Source organism: Dreissena polymorpha, chromosome 16, assembly GCF_020536995.1.
Source record: "Dreissena polymorpha isolate Duluth1 chromosome 16, UMN_Dpol_1.0, whole genome shotgun sequence".
Classification (NCBI taxonomy): Eukaryota; Metazoa; Mollusca; class Bivalvia; order Myida; family Dreissenidae; genus Dreissena; species Dreissena polymorpha.
The window spans coordinates 33,253,954-33,277,251 of NC_068370.1; the positions used below are offsets into that span (position 1 = coordinate 33,253,954).

The following is a 23,298-nucleotide window of genomic DNA, read 5'->3' on the forward strand; positions in this document are numbered from 1 at the left end:
CTAAGTTGTTTATCTAAGCTATTTACCTCAGTTGTTAACAATAGGTTAGAAACTTTTTGTAGTAACTTTAATATAATTTCGGACGCCCAATTCGGATTCAGAAAAGGGCGCTCAACAATTGACGATATATACATTCTCATGTCCCTGGTTCAAAAATATATAAATGAAAATAAAAGACTTTATGTAATGTACGTTGACATGATGAAATGTTTTGATTCTGTTTACCGTAATGCATTATGGCTGAAAATATACAAGGTTTGCATAGAAGGTAAATTGCTTAGAATAATAAAAAGTATGTATGAAAATGTTAAATCATGTGTTAAGCATTGTTCATCATACTCAGACTATTTTAACTACGCTGTAGGATTACGGCAAGGTGAAGTTATGTCCCCTTTGTTGTTTTCCTTATTTGTAGAAGACTTAGAATTGTTTTTACAGAATGACGTCTCTTCCGGCCTAAGTATTGATGACATTGTATTGATTTTGTTACTTTTCGCAAATGATATGGCTATAATTGGTAAATCGCCCGCGGAAGTGCAGAAACACTTGGATCTTGTTTCAAATTATTGTAAATGCTGGGGATTAAAGGTTAATACCGATAAAACTAAAATAATGGTGTTTCGCAAACGGGGTAGATTATTGCCATCTGAAACATGGACATTTGAAGGTCAGCAAATAGAAGTAGTAAATGATTTTAATTATTTGGGACTGTTTTTAATTACACTGGAAATTTTAATTTAAATCAAGAATATTTATGTGGAAAAGCACTTAAAGCTATGAATATTTTATTTAACAAATGTAAAGAGTTTGACTTAAAACCAAAAACACAATTCCAGCTATTCGATGCCTTTGTTGGATCCATACTGAATTACGCATGTGAGATATGGGGTAAAGCAAAATCCATGGAATTGGAAAGGATACACTTAAAGTTTTGTAAAAGATTGTTAAACGTTAAGCAAACTGTATGTAATGCTCTAGTGTATGGCGAGTTAGGAAGATACCCACTATTTATTCATAGATATGTTAAAATGGTTAAATATTGGTTTAAACTTATTGAAACTGATAACATAATTTTAAAATCGATTTATATACAAGCATTAAATGATTGTCAAAATGGTCGTTCTAATTGGGTATCTTATGTTAAACTATTGTTAGACACTTACGGTTTTTCATACGTGTTTAATAATCCAAGCTCCGTCGATGTTAAAATAGTTATACCACAGTTTAAAACTGTTGTCATTGATACTTATAAACAAGAGTGGTTTCGATCCATTGAAAATAGCTCTGTTTTAGATATGTACCGTGTGTTTAAGTCAACATTTGTATACGAAAATTATTTAGATTTATTACCTAAATCACTAAGACACTATGTCGCAAAGCTTCGATCTTCCAGCCTACCACTGAAAATTCAAACTGGAAGATATGCTGGTCAAAATATACCACGAAATGAACGTTTTTGCCTTTGTTGTAACGAATTAGATATTGAAGATGAGTACCATTTTGTCTGTAAATGTCCATTATACGTTGATATTAGAAAAAACTATTTAAAGAAATGTTATTACAATAGGCCTTCTGTTTACAAATTCCACCAGTTGCTGAATACAACGAATAAATTTGAACTTATTAAGTTAGCCAAATTTGTAAAAGAAGCTCTGATTTTAAGAAATAATATTACTAATGCTGTTAATTAATTTATATAGCAATCCTCCATATATTACCTTGCCTTTTCGTAACCGTATACGATGCTGATTATGTTATTGTTACTACTATGTTTATCTCTGTAACTTTTCCTAAACGTATACGATGCTCCTTATGTTTATATTATTACGATGTTTATCTCTGTGACATAATTGTATGTGAAATATCTAGTGTTTAGACGATGTACACTGTGCAAGTCTGAATAAATATTTGTCTTGTCTTGAGTATAGTTCTAGCAGACTCACAGTCCGAAATCTCTCAACGTTGAATATGTTATTGCTAAATTAACGATTTAAGCATTGAGACTCACTTACGTATATCTGTAATTTTTTGATGTGTTATAAGTATATTCAATGATGAAGTCAGATATATGTTTGCTTTTATTTTGATACAATGAATATATCTCCAGAAAAGCATAACGGAAGTCACTGATTAGTTTATGGTATTTAGATAATCATATGTTAATGGTATTATGCGCTACATTAGACAATCAGCAATAAAATACTATATTTTACTCGGTTTCTGACTTGATAATATATGATTGCAGATCGCAGTCTAGAGTGCCGAACAACTATGGTGGGTCAGGAAATGTTGATTCCGCTAACGTTCGATTGCAATATGACACTTTTAAACAAAGCATATGCGCGAAAGCGTATCAAAGGCAATGAGGAGGTATGCGTTAAGTAAATGCTAATGCACTAAGTCTGCAAGGCAAGTATCATAGTAAGCAATGTTTAGTTTGCACAAACTTCAATGCAAGGACGATTATGGCAAAACTCTATTTTGATTTTTTTTACAAAAGGTATCATTTAATGAAGAGATAGTATTTACTAAAAGAATCAAACGACTTAAGAGTGGGATATAGATAATATTTATGTTGTTCAGAAAAATATTTAATACATTAGTATCAAATAATATCTTTGAGACTAGCATGTATTGAATTTGTTTAATGTTAGTCATTGCATTCAAAATCTAATGTAGAAATGTAATGTATTGTAATATAATGTTTTAAGATGCTGCTCTGTAGATATAGCCACGTTTATGCTACGAATGGACTGCGTTTACCATTGGCAAATTGCTCGACAGGTCTTTCTTCTCCATGTTACGTTCCTATTCCAGATGGAACACGACTTGAGGTAACTTATGTCAACAACAGCACAGAGGTCAATGTGTTTGCAACCGACTCCAACAACGTTTGTTACAAAATTACTGAAGAGAATATTCATTAATTGGAGGCAAAAAACACTAAATCTACATTGTCCTTGCAAGAGTTAGTTGTGTCTTCCCAGTTACCAAGAGCAGTTCAATTTCATCAAATTGAAGAAAGAGATATAGCGACATGTGACATGGGTTGTCTTAACAAAATTGTCAAATACTTGCGTGGCTTAGTCAAAGTAAAAAGAGTGGAGGAATATGAATTAATTGTAGCCTGACGCCATAAAGGTGTCTCCAATTAATATTCGATCGATGTCATGCTGATTCCGAACGAAATGGCCAAGGATCTTGTTGTGAAACCATATTCTTTTAAAACCACAGAAAGTAGTAAAGCATTCATTGCTAAACACGTTGAAAATTGCAGTTGGAACAATTGTGTTGGTAAACAACTGTATGAATACCAAAGGACGGGCTCAGAGGCGTCTATAATTGCCGTACTGAATGTTATTGTTTCAAGCAGCAATGTAAACAAATATACCGACGTGTTAACATAGGAAGAACAGGCTCAAAAACGCGAGAAATGACGATGATTACCGAAATGGTAAAGGCCAGGTTAGACGTCAAGGGATCCCAAAAATGAGCGATGAAATAGCGGAAGGATGCGCAAAGTACTCCTGCAATAGTTCGGATGAGGGTATAGGGATAAGCTTTGATTTGGCGGAAACAAGTCTGAACGATTACGACGAAATCGGTGAATATGTGGTTCTAAAACATGATAAAGAAATGGCTATTCATAAACATGAAATAGAAGATGAAGCAAATGCCATCATAGATGAGGACGAATCGAATCTCTATGACGAGATTTCAGTTTAGTTTTAAATACTAAAATTTGACAATCAAGAAGGAAACTGATACAAAAAAAGTGTTACCATTGTCTATATTATGTTTTGGGTCCGCTATTTTTAATAAGAGAGTACACGGTTTAATGGATATAGACGTTGTTTAATGTTTTTTCTGTCTTTAATTTAAATAAGATTGATTTATGCCATAGTTTTCGTGTGTTTATACAAATATGTTTAATGTTTTTCATTATGCTTTTACCGTTTATGCACACCAACAGGAACAATACAAATACGAATACGAATATTTATTTTGCAGTCAAAGGCGACCAGCCCATAATACAAACAGTTTAATTGCATTATTATATAAAATAAACTGAGTAGTTAAATAATAAAAGTCATATGATGCAACACACACATGCACTTTTGTAGAACAAATACTGCTATATATTATAATTTCAAAAATTTTAAACATCAAAATGCAAGTATAAACATATTTACAAGGTAAGCCACAGCGTATGATTAATTATCTATGCCAACCAATATAATTATGCAGTTATTTTTAACGAAAACATGGTTTACCTAATAATGAAATACCTATGACAAGTTAGCATGCACAATAGTTACATACGTATAAAATAATCTAAGAATCATTATTCATTATCAAAGGTAAATAAACAATTTAATACAATCATGCAGTATTAAAATGAAAGCTGGTTTGCATGATAATTACGTAATTATTACATATTAGCAGGCACATAAATATATATGTGTATATTTTATGGCAGTCTAAATACATGGGATCTACATTTTAAAGGAAAAAGGAAAAAAAATGGACATCTAATGCAAACGTTATAAATGCTGCGTGCTAAAGAAATGTCTTCGTATTTTATTACATTCAGACAAAAATTTAACTATCAAAAATATGTGCTTGTCATTTTCATCGGCCATTAGCATATTGAACAAACGAACAGTTTCTATTTGATTCAGCCACTGCGGAATAAACAAATCGTGTCTAAGTGTGTTATACAGTGGGCACTGCATAAACATATGGTACTCATCTTCTACGATATAGACATTTCGCATGAGACAAAATTTACAATATCTATAATTATGCTGTATGTTCAAGTGTCGGCCTTTCTCAATCATGAGCTCGTGTCCGGAACATCGGAAATTTGAAAGACATCTTTTTAATGCGTAAGGCAACTCAATTGACAGATATCGTCCAACATTAAGTAATGTTTTGTATTCCCGATATATTTCGCCTTAGGAGAACTATCCATTTGAGCTTGGAGTTTTTGCAGAGCACAATCTTTAAGCCTGTTTTTGAATAAGAACATGAACATTTTAGCATTTCCGACTTCGTTTGCTTACCAAATATAGCCAACGCCATTCTCGAAAAGTACTCTTTTCACATGTGTAGCCCAATTGGTTTTGCCTGATGAATCGAGGTTTCGAAGAAGCATGTACATTTGTCTCGGGTATCTGTTTGTTGGCATCTGAAGAATCCTGACCCAGTATGCAATGAGTTTACCCGTACATGTAACATACAAAGGCAGCCGTCCACATTCAGACAAAGCAAAGAAATTTGACACATGTTTGTTTAAACCACAAAGCTGTTTACAGTAGTTGATGTGCACACGTCCAATACATTCTGCGTACTGGAAGCCCCATATTTCGGCAGAGTAGCACAGAATCGGCGTGATCATAGCGTCAAAAAGTTTGAACGCTTGTTTTGGGCTAAACTATCCAAAATGTTTCTGGCACCTATAAATGCTTCCTAAAGCTTTCATGGCTTGTTTTGCTAGCGTCTCCTTCGTCATTGTCAATGATAACTTCAGTGTAAAGTACGCACCTAAATACTTATAAAAAGAAACGACTTCTACATTTGTATGCCCAGTGTTCATATCGGCGTAGAGGACCACCATTTCTAAAAACCATGATCTTGGACTTGTCCAGATTCACTTTCATTTTAACATTTATCACAGAAAACTTCGATATTGTTGATAAGTCGCTGCAATTGCAAAGCTGTATCTGCTAGTCCCGAAACATCATCAGCATACATTAATACAAATCGATCGATTTCAGGAGAGACATATATTCCATCGCCTTCTTTTGATCTCAAAAAGTTAACCAGATCATTCATGAACATGGCAAAAATAATCGGCGACGACAAACAGCCTTCTGTTGTACCTATTTTACAGTCAAAGAAGTCTGTCAAGCCATTTTTAACTTTTACACATGCTTTCATTTGACTATACATAGATTTAAACATATTTAAAAAACGACCAGTAACACCATTTCTCGATAGACATTGCCAAATCTTCATATAATTACAATTGTCAAAAGCCTTAAGGTAGTCCACATAGAATATGTAGAAACGGCCTCCTTGTTTTGTAATATACTTTTGAATGATAGCGTGTAAATTGAATATGTTATCAACAGTTGAGTATCCCGACCTAAAACCAGCCTGTGATTCAAAAAAATTGCTTATACTATTCGATAGCGAAATTGCCCTATAATTGCCCTATAACTGTTTGGCTTTAAGGTTGAACCTTTTTTGTGAAGGGGAGTAATGATACTGCCACTCCAGTTTTCTGGAAATACACCCGTTTCAAATATATGATTGAAAGTTCTTGTCAAAAATGGCACAATTCGTACAGCAGTGACCTTAAACATTTCTATACAGAGACCAACGTAACCTGCGGCAGTATTGCCTTTAAGATCTTTTAAGCTCTTGCAGATCTCTTCATCCGTTATATCTAGGTTTAAATGATCGGCATTTATCTCCCTTGCTAGTTCAGGAAGCGCGTCGATATGGTCACCATCATCCATTTCCGCATTGTCAAATAATTTACGGAAATACTCATACCAATCATCACCAGAAATCAAATCACTCGAATCGTTTCTACTCATATTAGCCTTTTTTTAATTGATCCCAGAATTTCGTTGGATTGGCGCTATTGTTACATTACTGTTCACGTTTCGATCGCTGTAACTCTGACTTTTTGTGTTACACGTTTGCTTCAACTTATATATGTTTAATTTATATTCTTCGAAGTCACCACTTGTGTTTGTCGTATGGAACTTTTCTTCTTAAATCTCGATACTTCTTGTATTTAAGATTCGAACATTCTGCATCCCACCATTCAGGTTGAGTAACATTATTTGATCTGCTTTGCGGGCCGCAACGTTTCTTCTTCATACATGCGCCTGCCTGGTCAAAGACATTCATGGATGCGTTTAATTTGTCACATGCGTTTCCGTTTGGTGGCAACCGTTCAAAGGCGGTATAATGCGTTTCGAAAAGTTCTATAAACGTTTCACGACAGCCTTCATTCCATTTAAAATGGTGTGCAGTTTTCAGATTTGAATAATCAACTGGGTGAGTATTTTTGCTGTTACACTTAAAATGCAGTTTTAACGGAAAGTGATCCGAAAAGTCTTCGCTCTCAACCTCGAAGTGACTAACATGCTCAAAAAGCGATGTTGGGAACAATATAAAGTAAAATGCACTTTTCCCGCCGTTTGCAGTACATGTGAATTCGCCTAATTTGTCACCATCTGATCGTCCGTTTAATGCATGAATGTCAAAAACGGAGCAAAGTTCACAGAGAGCAACACCAAACCTATTAAGCGTAACGTCTTTATTTCTCCGTGGCGCACAGAACGTGTCACTTGGATATGCAGTTTCATCGAATATATAATTGACGTCATCGTTTGGTATATAGTCCAGTGTGTCACTAATCCTTGCGTTCAGGTCCTGGCTACTACTAAGTGCGCTGATGGGAAGTCTGATACAATGGCAAGAAGTTTATCCTGCAGACTTTCAATGCCATTTGTGTTAATGTCTTCGTAAATTAGTGATCTTTCTGGGGCAATGTATGTAAAGTACAATATTACATCCTGCGTAATGCATAAAAACTCTTTCGTTGCATTTAATATTACACAATCATCAAATTTGTCGTATATTTGCTTAAAGTGCTGACTAAACGTATCCCGCCCAAAAACTTTGACGCCCCCTGAGCCTCGCTTATTTCCACAAAACCTCATATTTTAGTAACACGTGTAGCCACTTAAAAATTGATTAAATTCATCTGCACTTCTCGGCCAGGTATCATAAAAAGCGATTATATCGAACGATTTACAAAATTTATCAAACAGTACATCATTTTTGTATTTCTTCAGACCTTGAATGTTTAATGAGCATATTTTAATATATGTACACCTATTTACATTTACACTGCAGTTTGGGCTTTGGCCGGACCCATATTTAGGAACTAAAATGGGCATTTTAGTGTTGACGTTGAACACGTAAGTATCGCCGTCAACTATAAGTTTGTCCAACTTAAATCTCACGGATTTGTTCTCTGCTATGCACTGTTGCAGAAACGGATACAGTCCGGTGCGCGCTTTTACGATCCTTTCCGGTCGATCATCCACTACCCTACCGGTTACGTGCCCCTGTTTGCGCTTTTGTCGAAAAGCATTTAACACTGCGTCGCGACTTTTTAACGCACAGAATCTAGCTAATACAGGAATATCTTTTTTGTTTGCAAGTCTATATGCGTAGTCCAATAGTGGTTCATCCTGATTCAACCCTAATTCGGTCGAAAAATAATTACGAATTATTTGTTCTGTTTGAGAAGCGGTTTCATTTTCAGAGAACGCTATGCCGTATATTTTAAGATTGTTTTTTCTAAAAGCCATAATCATGTGTTTTTTTTGTTTAAGTTCCGTTTCGCTTAGTTTTTCCTCATACAGTTTCATTTGTTCTGAGCTTTTTAACAGAGGATTTTAGTTCCTCATTTTCCTTTCGTATTGCCTTGTTTTCATATTTTAATGAATTTACAGAAAGTTCAAGACTGTCAAATTTGTGTTCATTTTCTTTACGTCGGTACGAATTTCTAATGAAATTGAGGCCACATTGATGTAAGTAGTAATAAAATTAGGCTTCTGGCTTATCTCGATTTTTAACCAAGAATATGGCTGAATTTTATTTTAACCATGAATATGGTTGAATTTTATTTTAACCATCTTGTGGTTGAATTTTATTTTAACCATTTTGTGGTTGAATTTTATTTTTAACCATCTTGTGGTTGAATTAGGTTTTAACCATCTTGTGGTTGAATTTGGTTTTAACCATCTTGTGGTTGAATTAGGTTTTAACCATCTTGTGGTTGAATTTTATTTTAACCACGTTTATGCAATCATGTTCATTTATGATTGATTTAACCACGTTATGGTTGAAACCAAATTAAAGCCACAACTGAACCATGAATCGCGAAATACATGAAAATTCAATTTTCTTATTATCGTGACGGGGCGGCTGGAGGACTTTCGACCGTTTAGGCCTATGCAAAATATTCTCCTTTTATATGTTTAATTTAAAGTCTCGGTAAACAATGTCGTTTGGTTTGATCATTCCGAGTAAGAATGCCGTGGTAATAGCACATTTGCGATAATTTTTCTCCTCCATATCACACTCTAATTTTAACACGTATTTGTCAATCAACCTAAGCTGAACCCGTTTTTTAACGTTGTTCCACTGTTTTATTGACTCTTTAATGGTTGCTTCCATCTTTTCAAACTCATCGTTTTTAGTCCAGAGTATTTGATTAAGTTCATCATGCAGTTGGACGCTGTATGTTTTTGGTATTTTAAACGTTTTATTAAATTTTAATAAGGTAGACGTTCCATCGTCTTTGTCAATAATCATACCACATTTTCATAAACCAAGAAGTTCCAAATAAACTTATTTTCCTTATCAGTTTCGCGCTTCCTACATTATAGAAAAAACGGATAAAATCACATGTTTTTATATTAGAGTTTGATACTTTAAACTCAGGTTGATTAAACATACAACTGCATAACTTGAACTCCAAGATCTGCGGCTCCAGAACTTGCTGTTATATTAAGTCTATAATACTGGTATGCTTTAGTAGTTGAAATATCGAAAAACAAAGGAGCATTAGCAGATCCAAACAATTTAGTTGTAGATGTCAACAGTGGTTCAAATTCTTTTCCATGAAGGCTTCCACTAATAGTCCATCCAGTTATATTTTTACCATCTATAGCTCTAGCTTTTAATGCCACGCTCCAAATTGTTACGGATTCAGGACATTTAATTTGAAGCCAACCAGTTTTTGAAGGTGTAGCCCAGCTTCCATTAGACCCATCATCGTTAAGACTATTAAATGCACCGTATGCTCTAAATTTATCATCAGTTACTGAACTTGCAGTTGTTACAAATCCAGTTCTACTAATATTCTCCTCCAAAATTGGAACGTAACCCGAATAACATTTTTTAGTTAGCATTATATTTAGTAACAGCATCTTGATCATCTATATACTGTTTATTATTAGTAGTTGCTTCATTCACTAAACTAGTGACTTGTGACCAACTGGGTGCTTCATTTCCACTGTACAATGTAAGATAATGAACAGGTAATCCTTTAACCATCCTACCATCCATGTTTAAATCACCAATCATAGTATCTCCAGACTTTGAAACTGTTTGATTATCAACATAATTTTTTGTTGAAGCGTCTTGAGCATAAGCAGGATCCAATACATTGATTAGATTGTGAGAATCCATATTAATATTTTCAGCAGTGCATTTTTACCATCTCGTCTTAAGAACGTATTAATGGCTTGTGATAATGTGACACCTTCTGAAATCACTCTTTGCGACGATCCGACGTTTGTTTTACCAAATATGTTTACAGACATTTTAATATACACATTTTTTTAATATAATGAGTTTATTACATGTTGTAAGCTTACGCTCTCACATTGTTTAAGAATGTAAAGACACAGGTGTCCGCAAAACACCTCACCATCCATCTGTACTCTTTCGCTATTATAATACACAGGATTCCTTATATAGCTGACGAGTTTAACTGGCGGTGCTAACCCATAACTGTCAAAGTACAGTTTTTCATGACCGTTTTTGATCCATGCAGTCCAGTGTGTTCCATTTCCTCGCGAGTCGCATAAATTTAGAATTCCACATTCTACCTTTTAGGGCTTTTCGGAAGTTCATCGCTAACATAGACACCCCTGAAGTTTTTAATTTTTAACTTTTTACCAGCATCCATCAACTGAAAATTGGATAGAGGTTCGTTTGGTAAGACAACTCCTTCAACATTAATATACTTTTCGGTATTAAAACTCATTTTATATAGTGCTATCAATGTTTTGTTTTCATTTGATTGTTTAGATACGTTACAAGTTCAAGTGGTGGCTCTAAACTATAAGTGTCAAAGTATATTTTTTCATTACCGTTTTTGATCCATGCCGTCCAGTGTGTCCCCGGCATATTGAGATGACGTGGATAGTTGTCACGCACATACCTTACTCTAACGTTTGCGCTTTTTAGTTGCTTTGCGACGTCAATAAGGTATGATGTGCTTGAGAACGTGCTGTAAATGGGAATGATGGGTACAACACGCCCACCCACGCTCTTAAACTTCTTCATTATCTTCTGATTGTCTGTACGATTATTGCTCATTTTGTTTTTTTCTTAGGAGTTTATTTCCATAAGCCAGTGTGTGAATACCGTCTTTTTGTATAATACGTTTATCATCATTTGCGCTTAGAGCTACTTTGTTAACCGTAACAGTATACATTTCATGCGCGTATGATCTGATAACGTTCATTGACCTTAGCACTTCTTGGCGAGAAAACATTGTGTTCTTATAATTGTTGTGTGTAATGGTCTTTTCGACAACGTTTTTATTTACCCCCTTACACTTTTTGTTTTCCTTCCCTTCATACATTTTACACGAATACAGTTTAGCTCGGAGTCCTACAAATTCCTCTATTTGTTTTCCAGCTGCCTCATCTTTAAACATGCCGAGAACCTTTTTGTTTTACACCAGTTTTTATTCCGGAGGGGTGATCTTTCGGATACTCACTCATATCAAACAGTCGTTAAGCATCATTTGAAATGTCTTCATAAAAATCTTCAGTGTTAATGTCGTAGACAAGACTGTCTGTGTCCGTAAACAATAGCTTCGCCCTATTTCCACATTTAGCTTTAATGTAGTTATAGTGGAACTCGTACATTATTGTCTTGCTTAAGTCTAGAATAGACATTCCAAGATAAATGGGTTTGTTATAACATAATTTGGTTCTTTTCATATGTATAGCTATTAAATTCTCATCAAATATAGTACAGCGTTTGTAATTAACCTTTGCAGCGAGCTTTTCCGCTTGTGTATGATTATTAACCAATCGGATATCAACACGATTCTCGATGTTCTCCATTGTTTTTCCAAACACACCGTTGTTCATCAACTTAAAAAAGTCTTTTTCAAAGTTGTTAGTTGCAGCTGTTCGCAATTCAGTGTTCAAGTCGATATATGTTTTGAACCAAGGGCTTTCATCAAACTTAATTCCTCTATGAATGTGGGTAACTCTGATCCCTAGCTTTTCGTACTGCTGCAAGTTTTCATAATGTACTACATACTTGGTTTTGTTGTTCAAGTTTGGAATAAGCTTTTTAACTTTTGATCCCTCAGGTATAACGTTTTCAGGGGCTAGTGGATAGTCATTATGAAGATCATGTAATTCATCAGGATATTCCAAGTCAACTTCTAAAATACACCCCTGTCCTTCTGTGCATGAAATGTTTTTCCAATCGTTAAGCTCATTTTCATTCATCCACTTAAACCACCCTGTTGGAAGTGGCTTACTTATCGCGCACCCGTAGAGATTGTTAGCATCCAGATAAATGATAAACGATGAGTCTTTGCTTTCATCATAATCATCACCCATGTACTTATTGTTTCCAATACCAAGACGCGTTGAAATTGTACAAACCCCACCTCGAATACCTTGCTTTAACATTAGCAACACGTCATAATCGTTATAAGCTCAAGTTTTACCTTTGTCAACTTAAGACACGCATCCATAGATAGTCCTGGCGCTGTATAATACCATGCTGGATCTAGTTTATAATATTTATTGCTAGCATCTCTGAAGTTTTCGAAAACGTCGGCTAGCAGCAAGACATCACTCTTTATGTAGAGTTCAAGGTAGTCTCTTATTGTTTTACAGCCAAAAGCCTTCCATACTTTGTTTGCAAATTCATAATCATCATTACTAATAGCTTTACCCGTGAGCATTGAGTAGAATGCTTCCTTTGGGGGTAGTGATGTTTCTTCGAGTTTTTCAACAGAACTCACATAATCATATGGAAAGATTCCCTTTTGTTTCAAGAGTGTAAACTCATCACCGCTATAGACCTTAGCCAATTCACGAAACTGATCATCGGTAAGATTTCCTGATAAAGCATCCAAACTCGATTGCATAAACCTATAGCTATCGATAAACCTTATTTCATGATAAATAGGTGTTTCCTTTCCTTTTTTGTTTGTATACGTGTCAACAACAATCTTCTTACAGAACGAAATATACCTCTCCTCGTTATTTGGAATGCAGCTAATTTGTCCTCCATTACTTAACTTTTTAATAAATAGATGACTGTCATATCCAGAAAGATTGTGTAGTAATACAGGAATAAATTTAGGAATTGTACACCCTAAATTACACTTTGAATGTGATGCTCCTCTAAACTTTCCAGTCAAGTGACAATGATCTCGAACCTTTGTATAGCTATCATTGTTGCCTTCTAATCGGAACTCGCCTTCAGCACCGTCGCATATATGACATGTGGTTGCAGCATCGTATTCAGTTTTATCATCTTTCGTGAATATCATTTTCCTCGGAAAATTTGAACTTATTGTAAATATCCTTAGTGGTTTGTTCAACAGAGTTAACAAATAATTGCGCGACATCATCTGTTTGATTCTTAGCTGAATACACTACAGGCCTTTGACTATACAATGAGCCATCAGAGCATACTACGTGATAGCAAAACGCGCTTGGCGTATTCTTCTGGAACTTGTGTTTAAACGACGTCGCTGGATTTGGTTTACAAGAACTTATAGGCTCGATAAACGATTCAGTCTGCATATATCACAAAAGGAACCCTCATTGATCTACAGTAATGCTTAAAATACCCTGCGGTTCCCTCTGCTGGCATTACTATTTTTGTGTGCTGTGTAATGAACAATATTCTTTGTGTCTTTGAAGACCCTCAACTGTTCGATGTCCTGTTAAGCACCTTTTACAATAATACATTTTATTGTGACCGGTTTCAGTTCGTCCCGATGCTTACTTGTAAAAGTTTCTTATCCAACAATAATGCTTTGTTTTTCCATCTGAAATCAACAACAAATCAATCACCTTTTCACTTTCGTTTTTACTGATAATTAGTGGGTAAATATCATTTTCTTTAGAATCATAACCGAATATATTGATGCTCAAGTTGTTTCTTTCAAATTTACTTATAACATTTTCATTCACTGCAACTGGAAACTCAATACCATCCCAATGAAGCAACTTTGCTTGTTCTTTTAATTGTTCGGTTATTCTTTCGGAATTTTCAAAACCTGGATTTAATGCTCTCGTGACGCACCATTTGAAACATTCGTTATCTTCATTCTTCATGTTAATAATTGCCTTTTAGCAGCCAACTTACCCGGCAATGGAATGTATGATTTACCTTTTAATGGCTTATACGTTACGGTGTTAACTTCCAGTCTAATGACGGACTTTAGTCTCCAATTGCTTCCCTTCATTTGAAACATGGAAATGGATTCCAAAATCTTGTCTGATGCTTTATTGTACAATTCGTTTACATCAGTTCCCCCCAATACTAATTCAGTTTTTGATATATACGGCACATCGTCTTTAATTACTTCTCCACTTTTTATATCTACTCGCTCCATTTCACACACGAGCACTAGATTCATTTTTATTTGACGAGTGTTGCTTAGGAAATTTACAATTTCTGACTTGCACCACTTTAAGAATGTCATTGCATCAGTTCCTTCAACTCCATCAACAACGTATTGCTTCGCAAAACCTCTTATTGAGGATTTGCTTTCTACAATTCTACAATAATATTTATTATAAATAAATTCGACTTGCGATTTAAGAGCGTCCACCTTTTTGTTTATCGCTTTCTTTACAGGCTTTGGCGTATGATTAAGAATCCAATCAAAGCTACTTTGTATCGCTCTCTTTATCATACTAGGCTTTTTAGCCTTAACAGGCTTTGTAGCCTTAACAGGCTGTAAAACAGGTACTTCAATAAATGGAACAGGATTGTCGAGAAGTGTATTGCTAACAGCCGGCACTGCATTGCCGCTTAGCAACGAAATCAGCTTATGCTTTGTAAGCCGCGAATATCTGCGCAAACCTTGATCTTTTGCGTCTTTTTTTCAACTCTTTTACAGTTTTGGTATTTATTTTATATATAGGAAAAAAAATACTTAAGTCAATTCATTTTTTATAAGCATATGTTTTGCTTATAAAAACGTTACCTCATACCTCATTCCATATACCATTTGTCCGTTGTCTTTCTTTTTTATATTACAACCAAGCGCTTTTATTGCTTGGTATTTTGAATTATAGGTTGTTTCCTCTCCAGTTTCAATATTCGTTAATTTAACAATTACTCTTGGCGAAAACTGTCTAGGTCTACCTCGCGGTCTTTTTTGATCGGCATTAGGTTCTGGAATAACAATATCCTTTCGATTCCAATTTAATCCGTTCTCCTTTGCAATCAACATTAACTCCATTATACTCTGATTAGTCGTTGCAGTAATGTTGATATTCTTTAACATGTTAATAAGCGTTTCCTTCGTGTATCTCATTTTTAATATAAAAAAAATAAATTACTTAAGTCAATTCAATTTTTCTTTTTCATCACTATATACATTTTAGATCCGTCAGAGGTAAATTTTATCATTTGGTCGGAAATAACAACTGCGTACGCTTCTGTTCCCGCTAGCACATTCTGGTGGAATGTTGCTTGGATTTGCATCTCTACCGATGCATATTTTAACCGCTCACTTTGTTTGCTGACATCAAACACCATAGGAAACAGGTCTTTGAAATCCGCCGGAGTAATGTTACTCTGTGTTATAAGCGGATCCATTCCATAAAACTTTTCGCTAAATCTAGCCGCTTCATAGTAAGCTCGTGAGAACTTTTGGTTCGGAAAAGATACGTTGTAATCAGCCTCAGGGTATCGTTGATTGTTAACAGTAACATATATGTTATTTAGATTGCAATGATCGAATATCGATGTATTTCTTGTTTGATTATTTCTGCGATCAGTATGGAATCCTACCAAAATATCCCGGTTTTTCGGTTGGTGTTCTAACACTTAGTCTCCAGTTGAACGACGTAGATTGTGGAACTGTAATACTTTCACAATGTCTAGAACTGAAAGCGACGGGTACTGTTACCTTTGCCTGAATGGATTTGTACAGCTGAAATTTTTCCATATCTGCAGGCAAAATATGAGGCATAAACCATGACATTTTATCAAGGCTTACTTTACCCTCATCTTCGTCATTGTGTTTAAAGATGGCATCGTTGTCAGTTTTTCTAACAAGTGCGAGCGTATGTTTAAATCCATACACAATCTTGTCATAGTCATCGCAAAAGCCGAAAATGTGTTTCAGCGGAACAACGAACGAGAATTTTCCCTTGGGGTTAGGCTTCTTAATAAGGTATGCCTGCCTGATAGCAAAGCCTGTGTTATTTTCCAAATGAGCTGTTGCCGCCGTATCTTTAGTCCAAAGCTGATTGAGTCCTTGCGCTTTTGAAAAACCATCCGGATACTTGAGCATTCCAATTATGATCGTAGCCTGTCCAGGATGATTCAACGATTCTACTTGTAGATCGGATAGCTTATACGTTATATTTGAAAACAAATGCATAAGCCCATTGTTTGTTAACGATACTACATCATCGTCTGCGTATGCATTCCCATTAACTTTAGTTTGTCTACCTTTAATGAGTAGGTACGATTCCGCAGGATGAACAAATACATCATACAACCCGATATCGATAGTTATGGTACCTGATGAATTTAAATTCGTACCATTTACAGGCTCATACGCCTTAAACTCATATTTTTCAATGGATTCGTCAATAGGTGCAGCTTCCGTAAAATTTAATATTTCGCTCGACATTGTTGCTATTTTAATTATAAAAGAAAAAAATTCTTAAGCCAGACGAAGACCGGATCCTGTGTTCAACCTTTTTACAAGATCTTGAATTGATATTGCGTTTGCCCTTGCAGTACCTCTCTTCACCCCGACGCCGGAACCCGCAATCAAGTTGTTAATGTTTGTTGCTTTATTAGAACCCTTATTTTTGAGAGACGCTAACGCGTCCCTCGATTCTTGCGTTATTTCGCGATATTTTGGTGCATTATATACATCAATCAAAGCTTTAGCTTTGGCTATAGCTACATCTTTTCCAACATCAATAGCTTTTAAACCAACTTCTTTTACAACCGATTTTCCGACTTCGATAGCCGTTTTACCTATTTCTGTTTTCGATGCGCTACTCACTTTTGATGCCACCGTTTTTGCGACATTTGCAGCAGTTTTCGCAGCCGTTGATCCTACCATTCGCTTAAAGAAATTTGAGACGGTATCAAACATTCCAGAACCGCCGATAACGTGTGTTTTTATATACCTTCGTTTAACAATCATTTTTTAAATGCGTAACATTAATTTTTTATAATATTCTTTGTCTATTACCGCTTGTCTCATCTGCTATGTCTATGATTTCATTTTTTACTCCAGTATTACCTGCATTATAACTATTAACTCGTAATGTAAGCATTTCAACGAGTCTGTTTGGATCAGAAGGCATTAACGCTTTTCCTTCTCCTTTCTTCTTGAATAATGAACTTATTTTTTGTGTCTTTTTAGGTTTTAAATATGCTTCATAAATTGGTTTAATAATTTTTCTGTACTTTTCTCCAGAATTTGATTTAACCTTTCCCGTGTCAGGATTCACAATAGCATTGGTGTTTAGTAAAATTGTTGTGTAGGAATTCAATGTCTTGTGAAGTATATTTTTCGGAATCAGGATATTTCGATGTTATTAGCTCCCAAAGTCCTAGGGTTCCATTATATTTAGTTTCTCCAACAATTATATCATCTCCAGATAGTTTAACCTCTGAATCTCCGATATAAAAAGCGCCACCTTTATCATACAGTCCAAATGTTTTATCGGTTAATTGTTTGCCTGCCATCGATCTCAAGTATTCAGTTGCTATTGAACCTAGTTCTTTTAATGTTTCTTTCGGTCTTTTATCCTCTTCTGCTTGTATGCTTGGGTATTGAGGGAAAGTAATGGAATTAGGTGTTGACGCTGCTAATGCTGCTGGCAGTGCTTGTATTGCACTTGACGTTGCTTCTTTAAACTTTCTTTGCGAATCGGTGATAGGTTTGTAAAGTTTTGTTAGTTCTCTGTGTTGATCAATGTCTCCTAGCTTTTCAGATAAAGAGTCTTGACGAATTTTATTTCTTAACATAAGATACTCATGCACCATGGAGTTCCTTTTTTCCGGATCTGTTAGCTTTAAAAACGACATTTTTAAATAGAATTAAAAATGTTTTTAGACGTGATTTTGGACGTGATTTTTGACGTGATTATTGACGAAATTTTCAACGTGATTTGAGACGTGATTTAAGACGTGATTTTTGACGTGATTTTAAGCGTAATTTTCAACATGATTTTAGACGTAATTTTCAACGTGATTTGAGACGTGATTTAAGACGTGATTTTTGACGTGATTTTAAACGTAATTTTCAACGTGATTTTAGACGTTATACGTTGATTGAGAGGTGTTCGTCTTTTTTTACTAAACATGTTTTGAAACGATAAAATTGCATCTTCACGTCCTTTTGCAATAAGAGACTGTTTTGTTTCCTTGTCTATACCTACTCGTATTTTAGATCTTATTTCCTCTTTCATTTGATTGAATTTATCTAGCTCACTTAGAATCATTTAGTATTCATCAGAAATTTGATCGTCTGCTAACGCCTTTGATATAAGATCACTTATTGTACTCAACTTTGCATCTGCGAGTGTTTTAATTTTTTCGTGTTTTTCAGCTATCAATGATAGCTTTTTATTAGTTTGACCTCCAACGATAGACAATAGTACTAAACCTAAGGCAGCACCTTCCATTGTTATTGCAACTGGCGCTACAATGATTGTGCTTAATACTCCTATCCCCGTTGCACCTAAAACCATTGAAGAAACAACAAGAGCGTTGTCTAATCCTGCTACAATTCTCACGGCTCTGTGATACTTTTTAGACAATTTTACACGCTTGTCTCTTTCTGCGGCAATTTCTTTCTGAATTTCGTTAATCTTTTGAAGTCTGTATGGCTGAGCACTTCCTTCGACTCTTATCAGTTCGGGAGCCGACGGAACGACAACTGGTGGTAGAGATGGATATAGTTTAGCGTCACTAGCATACGTATCGTATGCGTTACATTTAGAATCTTTGTACTCCATTTTTATATTTAAAAAAAAAAATTTTAAAACGACTGAGGTGTAACAAAACATAAAGATTCGCCTTCATAAATATTTACTGCAACTTCTGAGTTGTTTTGAATTGTAACAATTATGTCGTTAACAGATTCAGCAATAGTTCCATCTTGTAAACTACATCTCTTTTCTTTTAAACTTTGTCTGAGCGATACCAAACAAACACCTTGAAAAAGCCGTACACCTATTCCTAATGCAATAGTTAGTGCTGCTTTTGGTTGAATAGTCAGCGATTGTTGCGCAAAAATGTTCCACTTACCATACAGTGGTTCTGCAGGATGTGCAAGATTCTCGTGTGGCAACCATTTAACTGACGCTGGTGGTGATCGTTTAGACTTGTGGATAAACTTGTGAATTGGCATCCTATATCTTTGCATTTTTATATATGTAAATATTTTTTATAGAAGCATCCCTAATATTGGAATACTGCCAAATGGTGAATTCGGTCCTTGTAGCAATTCTGTTTCCGTTCTCATGTACATTCCTTTTCCAGATTTAAGATACAGCCCCTCTCCTAACGAACTACCTTTCTTCCACGGAGCTAAATACAATCCTTTACCTGCTTGTGTTACTTTACAACCTCTTCCGTTTTTCTTTAAATACATAACACCTGATCCACTAAAATTTCTTAACAACTTTACTACCGGCTGCGGCTCCTACGCCGGTTAGTAAGCCGGTTGCAAGTCCTGGTAAAACGCTTGACATCAGAAATTTACCCGCGGTTGCCAACATCGGCAAAATAGCTCCAATAAATCCCCTTTCAACTTTTGCGTTGTGTTCTAATTGTGTTTTTGACATTTTAATCGTCACTCCTTTTCCACTTTGGTACGATTTTGTTATTTTGTTGATCTGTGCTTGAGTGAGGGCTAACACATCTTCTCCGGATATATCCTTATGTGATAAACGGATAGCCACTGCCTCTCCTGCTTGAATAGCTTTTTATTTTTTCCCTCTGACCTTCGCTAATATTTACTTTTACATTCTCGTAACGACTCATTTTATATAGGACTTAATTTATTTTTACTTTTCTCTTATATGAAATCTTATCGAAAGATCTTCACCACGCAAATTTACAAGTTTCCCGTTTTGATCAGTGAGTTTTGTCTCAATTGACGAAATTGTCGATAAATTAACAGGTAAATAAACCAAATTAACTGGTGTTTCCATAATTTTATACCCGGGTCCGACTGATGGAAAAAAACTATAGATAACGTTGTCAGTCGAATTATTAACATATGATGAGTTAATTATATCACAAGTTACTCTCAAGCTACTAATACCTAATATATTTACAATATTTTCTGACTCGTGATATCCTGATGCGTATACTTCTGCATTAAACACCAATACCGTTCTGATAGAGTTTGCAGGTGTCAGGCCTATTTTATAATTTGGTGCAATTTTTAGTACTGTTTTAAGTGTGCTGTCGTTTTACTCTAGCGTTACTGCGTACTCGTCCGAGACAGAGTTGTAATGCCCATTTAACATCATTATTCGTTGGACGTAATCGTTAATATCATCAGCTTCGTATGAACCTTCGGGAATATTTATATCAACCCAATTTACTCCGTTGTCAGGACTATAGCGAAAATTATTGTTTAAAGAGACTATATTTGGAAATGAATAGTAGGTCTCCAAATTAACTAAGGCCATTTCGTATTTTTTGTCTACATCTAGTTGAATTGTTGGACATAAAAAAGTACAAATTCGAGAGCTATTACCTTTCGATATAATGTGAAAAGAATTTTTCGGACCTGTATAAATCCTAACTTGTTTTATTTTTTCTAAACAAAATTCAAGAACACTTTCCATTTTTATTAAGAAAAAAGTTTTTTTCAATTAGTGAAGTATGTACGAGTAGTCAAATCCTGATCTATACTTACCATTATTCTTTTCACTAGTAAGATCTATAACAGCAAATCCATTAGGACGGTCTCAGGCTACTTTACAAAAATTTCTAAACTCTTCTTTTGACATATCTGTTGAAAAGTGTTCGTTGTAGATGTGATTAATATTTTATGTCCTGTGGGAACAAACACATAAAGTTTGCATTTTCACGTATTGTTCGTCTTGGAAGTTTAAAGTAGTTTTGTGCGAGATAAAAGCAGTCTATATTGCTGCGGCGTCCTCTTATGTAATAAGTTTCACATTTGTTTTGTTTTTCCAACTAAAGGTCGTCAAAAATCATTAAATTCTTTTTAGAGCTACTCAAGTCTCTAGGATCAGGTACATCATCAGACGTATCAAAAAAATTACATTCAATATCAGCTGGGTTATCTAAACGTTTAGCAATTAAATCAACTAAAAGAGCTGGTGAAACGTCATTCTCTATTATAGTATAGTCTTGTTCGGCGAACAATTTCAGAATCTCTTCTTTAGGCAGCTTTTCTTCAAACGCTTTCTTAATAATTCTGTACTCCGGCTGAAATAGAGACTTGCCAAAAACTTGCAAGTTGTTGTAGTCTAACCATTCTGGTCGAAGTAAAAGGTTTAACAATAGTATAGTTTTTCCGCATCCGCTTTTTCCAATAATAAGACCTCGTATTGATCTCGGTAAAAGTCTACTGTTGCATCTTTTTGCAATATCATCATTCCATGAAAGATCTGTAACTTCCATTTTATATATAAATTATTTTTTCATTTAAAAATGTATTGCGTAAAGTGCAAAAGCAAAACTGAAACAGTTGATGTGCAAAATGTTGTAAGTAAAAACAATAAAGCAATGCTTCGCGGAAAGTGCGTCGTTTGCGGTTGTGTTAAAACACAGTTTGTAAAAATGCATACTAAAACTGGAAGAGACTTGGTTTCGTCGTTAAATTCGGTAACTAGTAAAGTAAAGCTTCCGTGGGCTAAATTTCCCGGTGAAATGCATATTCCAGGAATGAACTTTGCAGGACCTGGAACTAATTTAAACGAACGATTAACTTCAACTGGTGCTTATAAAGACTGGAGTAAACCAGTTGATCGAGTTGATAATGCTGTCTACCATCATGATTTAGCTTACCAACACTTTCCAGATACAGCAAGTAGAAATGCAGCTGATTAAATTATGCTTGAACAAATGGATGCTATTAAAGACCTAACGATCCGTGAAAGAATTGAGCGTAGTATAATAAAGCCAATAATATCTACCAAGGCAACGTTTGGGTTAGGTTATAAGGGGAAAAAAAGTCGTGGCTAAAGAACTAAAATGGACTGATCAGCTCGCAGACGAACTGCATAGACCCGTTGTAAAAATTTTTAGAAAAAGAATTGTCGTTGCCCATGGCATTAATAAAATATCGGCTGCTGATTTAGTAGAAATGCAAGCTTTTGCTAAGTTTAATAATGGTGTAAAATACTTGCTAACAATTAGAGATGTATTTTCAAAATATGGATGGATTGTTCCATTAAAGAGTAAAACCGGAGTTGAGGTAGCAGAAGCATTTCACAAAATATTTTAGGAAAAGCAACCCCAAAAGTTGTGGGTCGATAAAGGAAAAGAGTTCTACAATAAAAATGTAATGGCGTTGGGAGTCGAGTTGTATTCCACAGAAAACGAAGAGAAAAGTTCCGTGGTAGAGCGGTGGAACAGAACAATGAAGGAAAAGATGTTCAAATATGTTTCAGCCAACTCTACCAGAAAATATATCGATGTCTTAGATGAAACGGTAAATGATTATAACAACACAAAGCATTCATCAATCAAACTGACACCTGTTGATGCTAGTGATAAAAAAACGAAAGCTATGTTTGGTTAAATTTGTACTTCAAACACCCTCAAAAGTACGGCAAGCCAATATTTGAAGTCGGTGATAAGGTGAGAATCACTAAGAAAAAGGGAATATTTGAAAAAAGGATATACGCCTAGATGGACTGAGGAAGTGTTTACAGTGTCACAAGTTCAATATACGGATCCACCAACGTATAAAATCACTGATTATAATGGTGAGGAAATACAGGGTACGTTTTATGAACAAGAACTACAAAAGACAAGTCAAGAAGTATATAGTATTGAAAAAGTTATTCAAAAAAGCGGAAACAAGTCGTTAGTCAAGTGGCTCGGTTATCCCGAATCGTTTAATTCATGGGTTGACAATAAAAGCCTAATAGACTTGTAATAGTCATTTTCAAACCCAATTTGGGTATGGAAATTAACCCTAATCCTTTTTATAATCTACTAAAT

At 35.1% G+C, this 23,298-nt stretch overlaps 2 protein-coding genes across 2 annotated transcripts in view; one reads left to right on the forward strand and one right to left on the reverse strand.

Annotated features, from left to right (window-relative positions):
* The window catches only part of LOC127861609 (uncharacterized), a 73,164-nt gene extending 69,321 nt beyond the window's left edge, over nucleotides 1-3,843 (forward strand). The window contains exons 2-3 of the mRNA XM_052400259.1: nucleotides 2,246-2,370; nucleotides 2,818-3,843. Coding sequence (XP_052256219.1) covers nucleotides 2,246-2,370; nucleotides 2,818-2,838 — 146 coding nt within the window. The 3' untranslated portion in view covers nucleotides 2,839-3,843. The remainder of the gene's footprint in view (nucleotides 1-2,245; nucleotides 2,371-2,817) is intronic.
* The window catches only part of LOC127861608 (uncharacterized), a 92,710-nt gene that overhangs the window by 44,665 nt on the left and 24,747 nt on the right, over nucleotides 1-23,298 (reverse strand). The gene's annotated exons all lie outside the window — the stretch shown is intronic.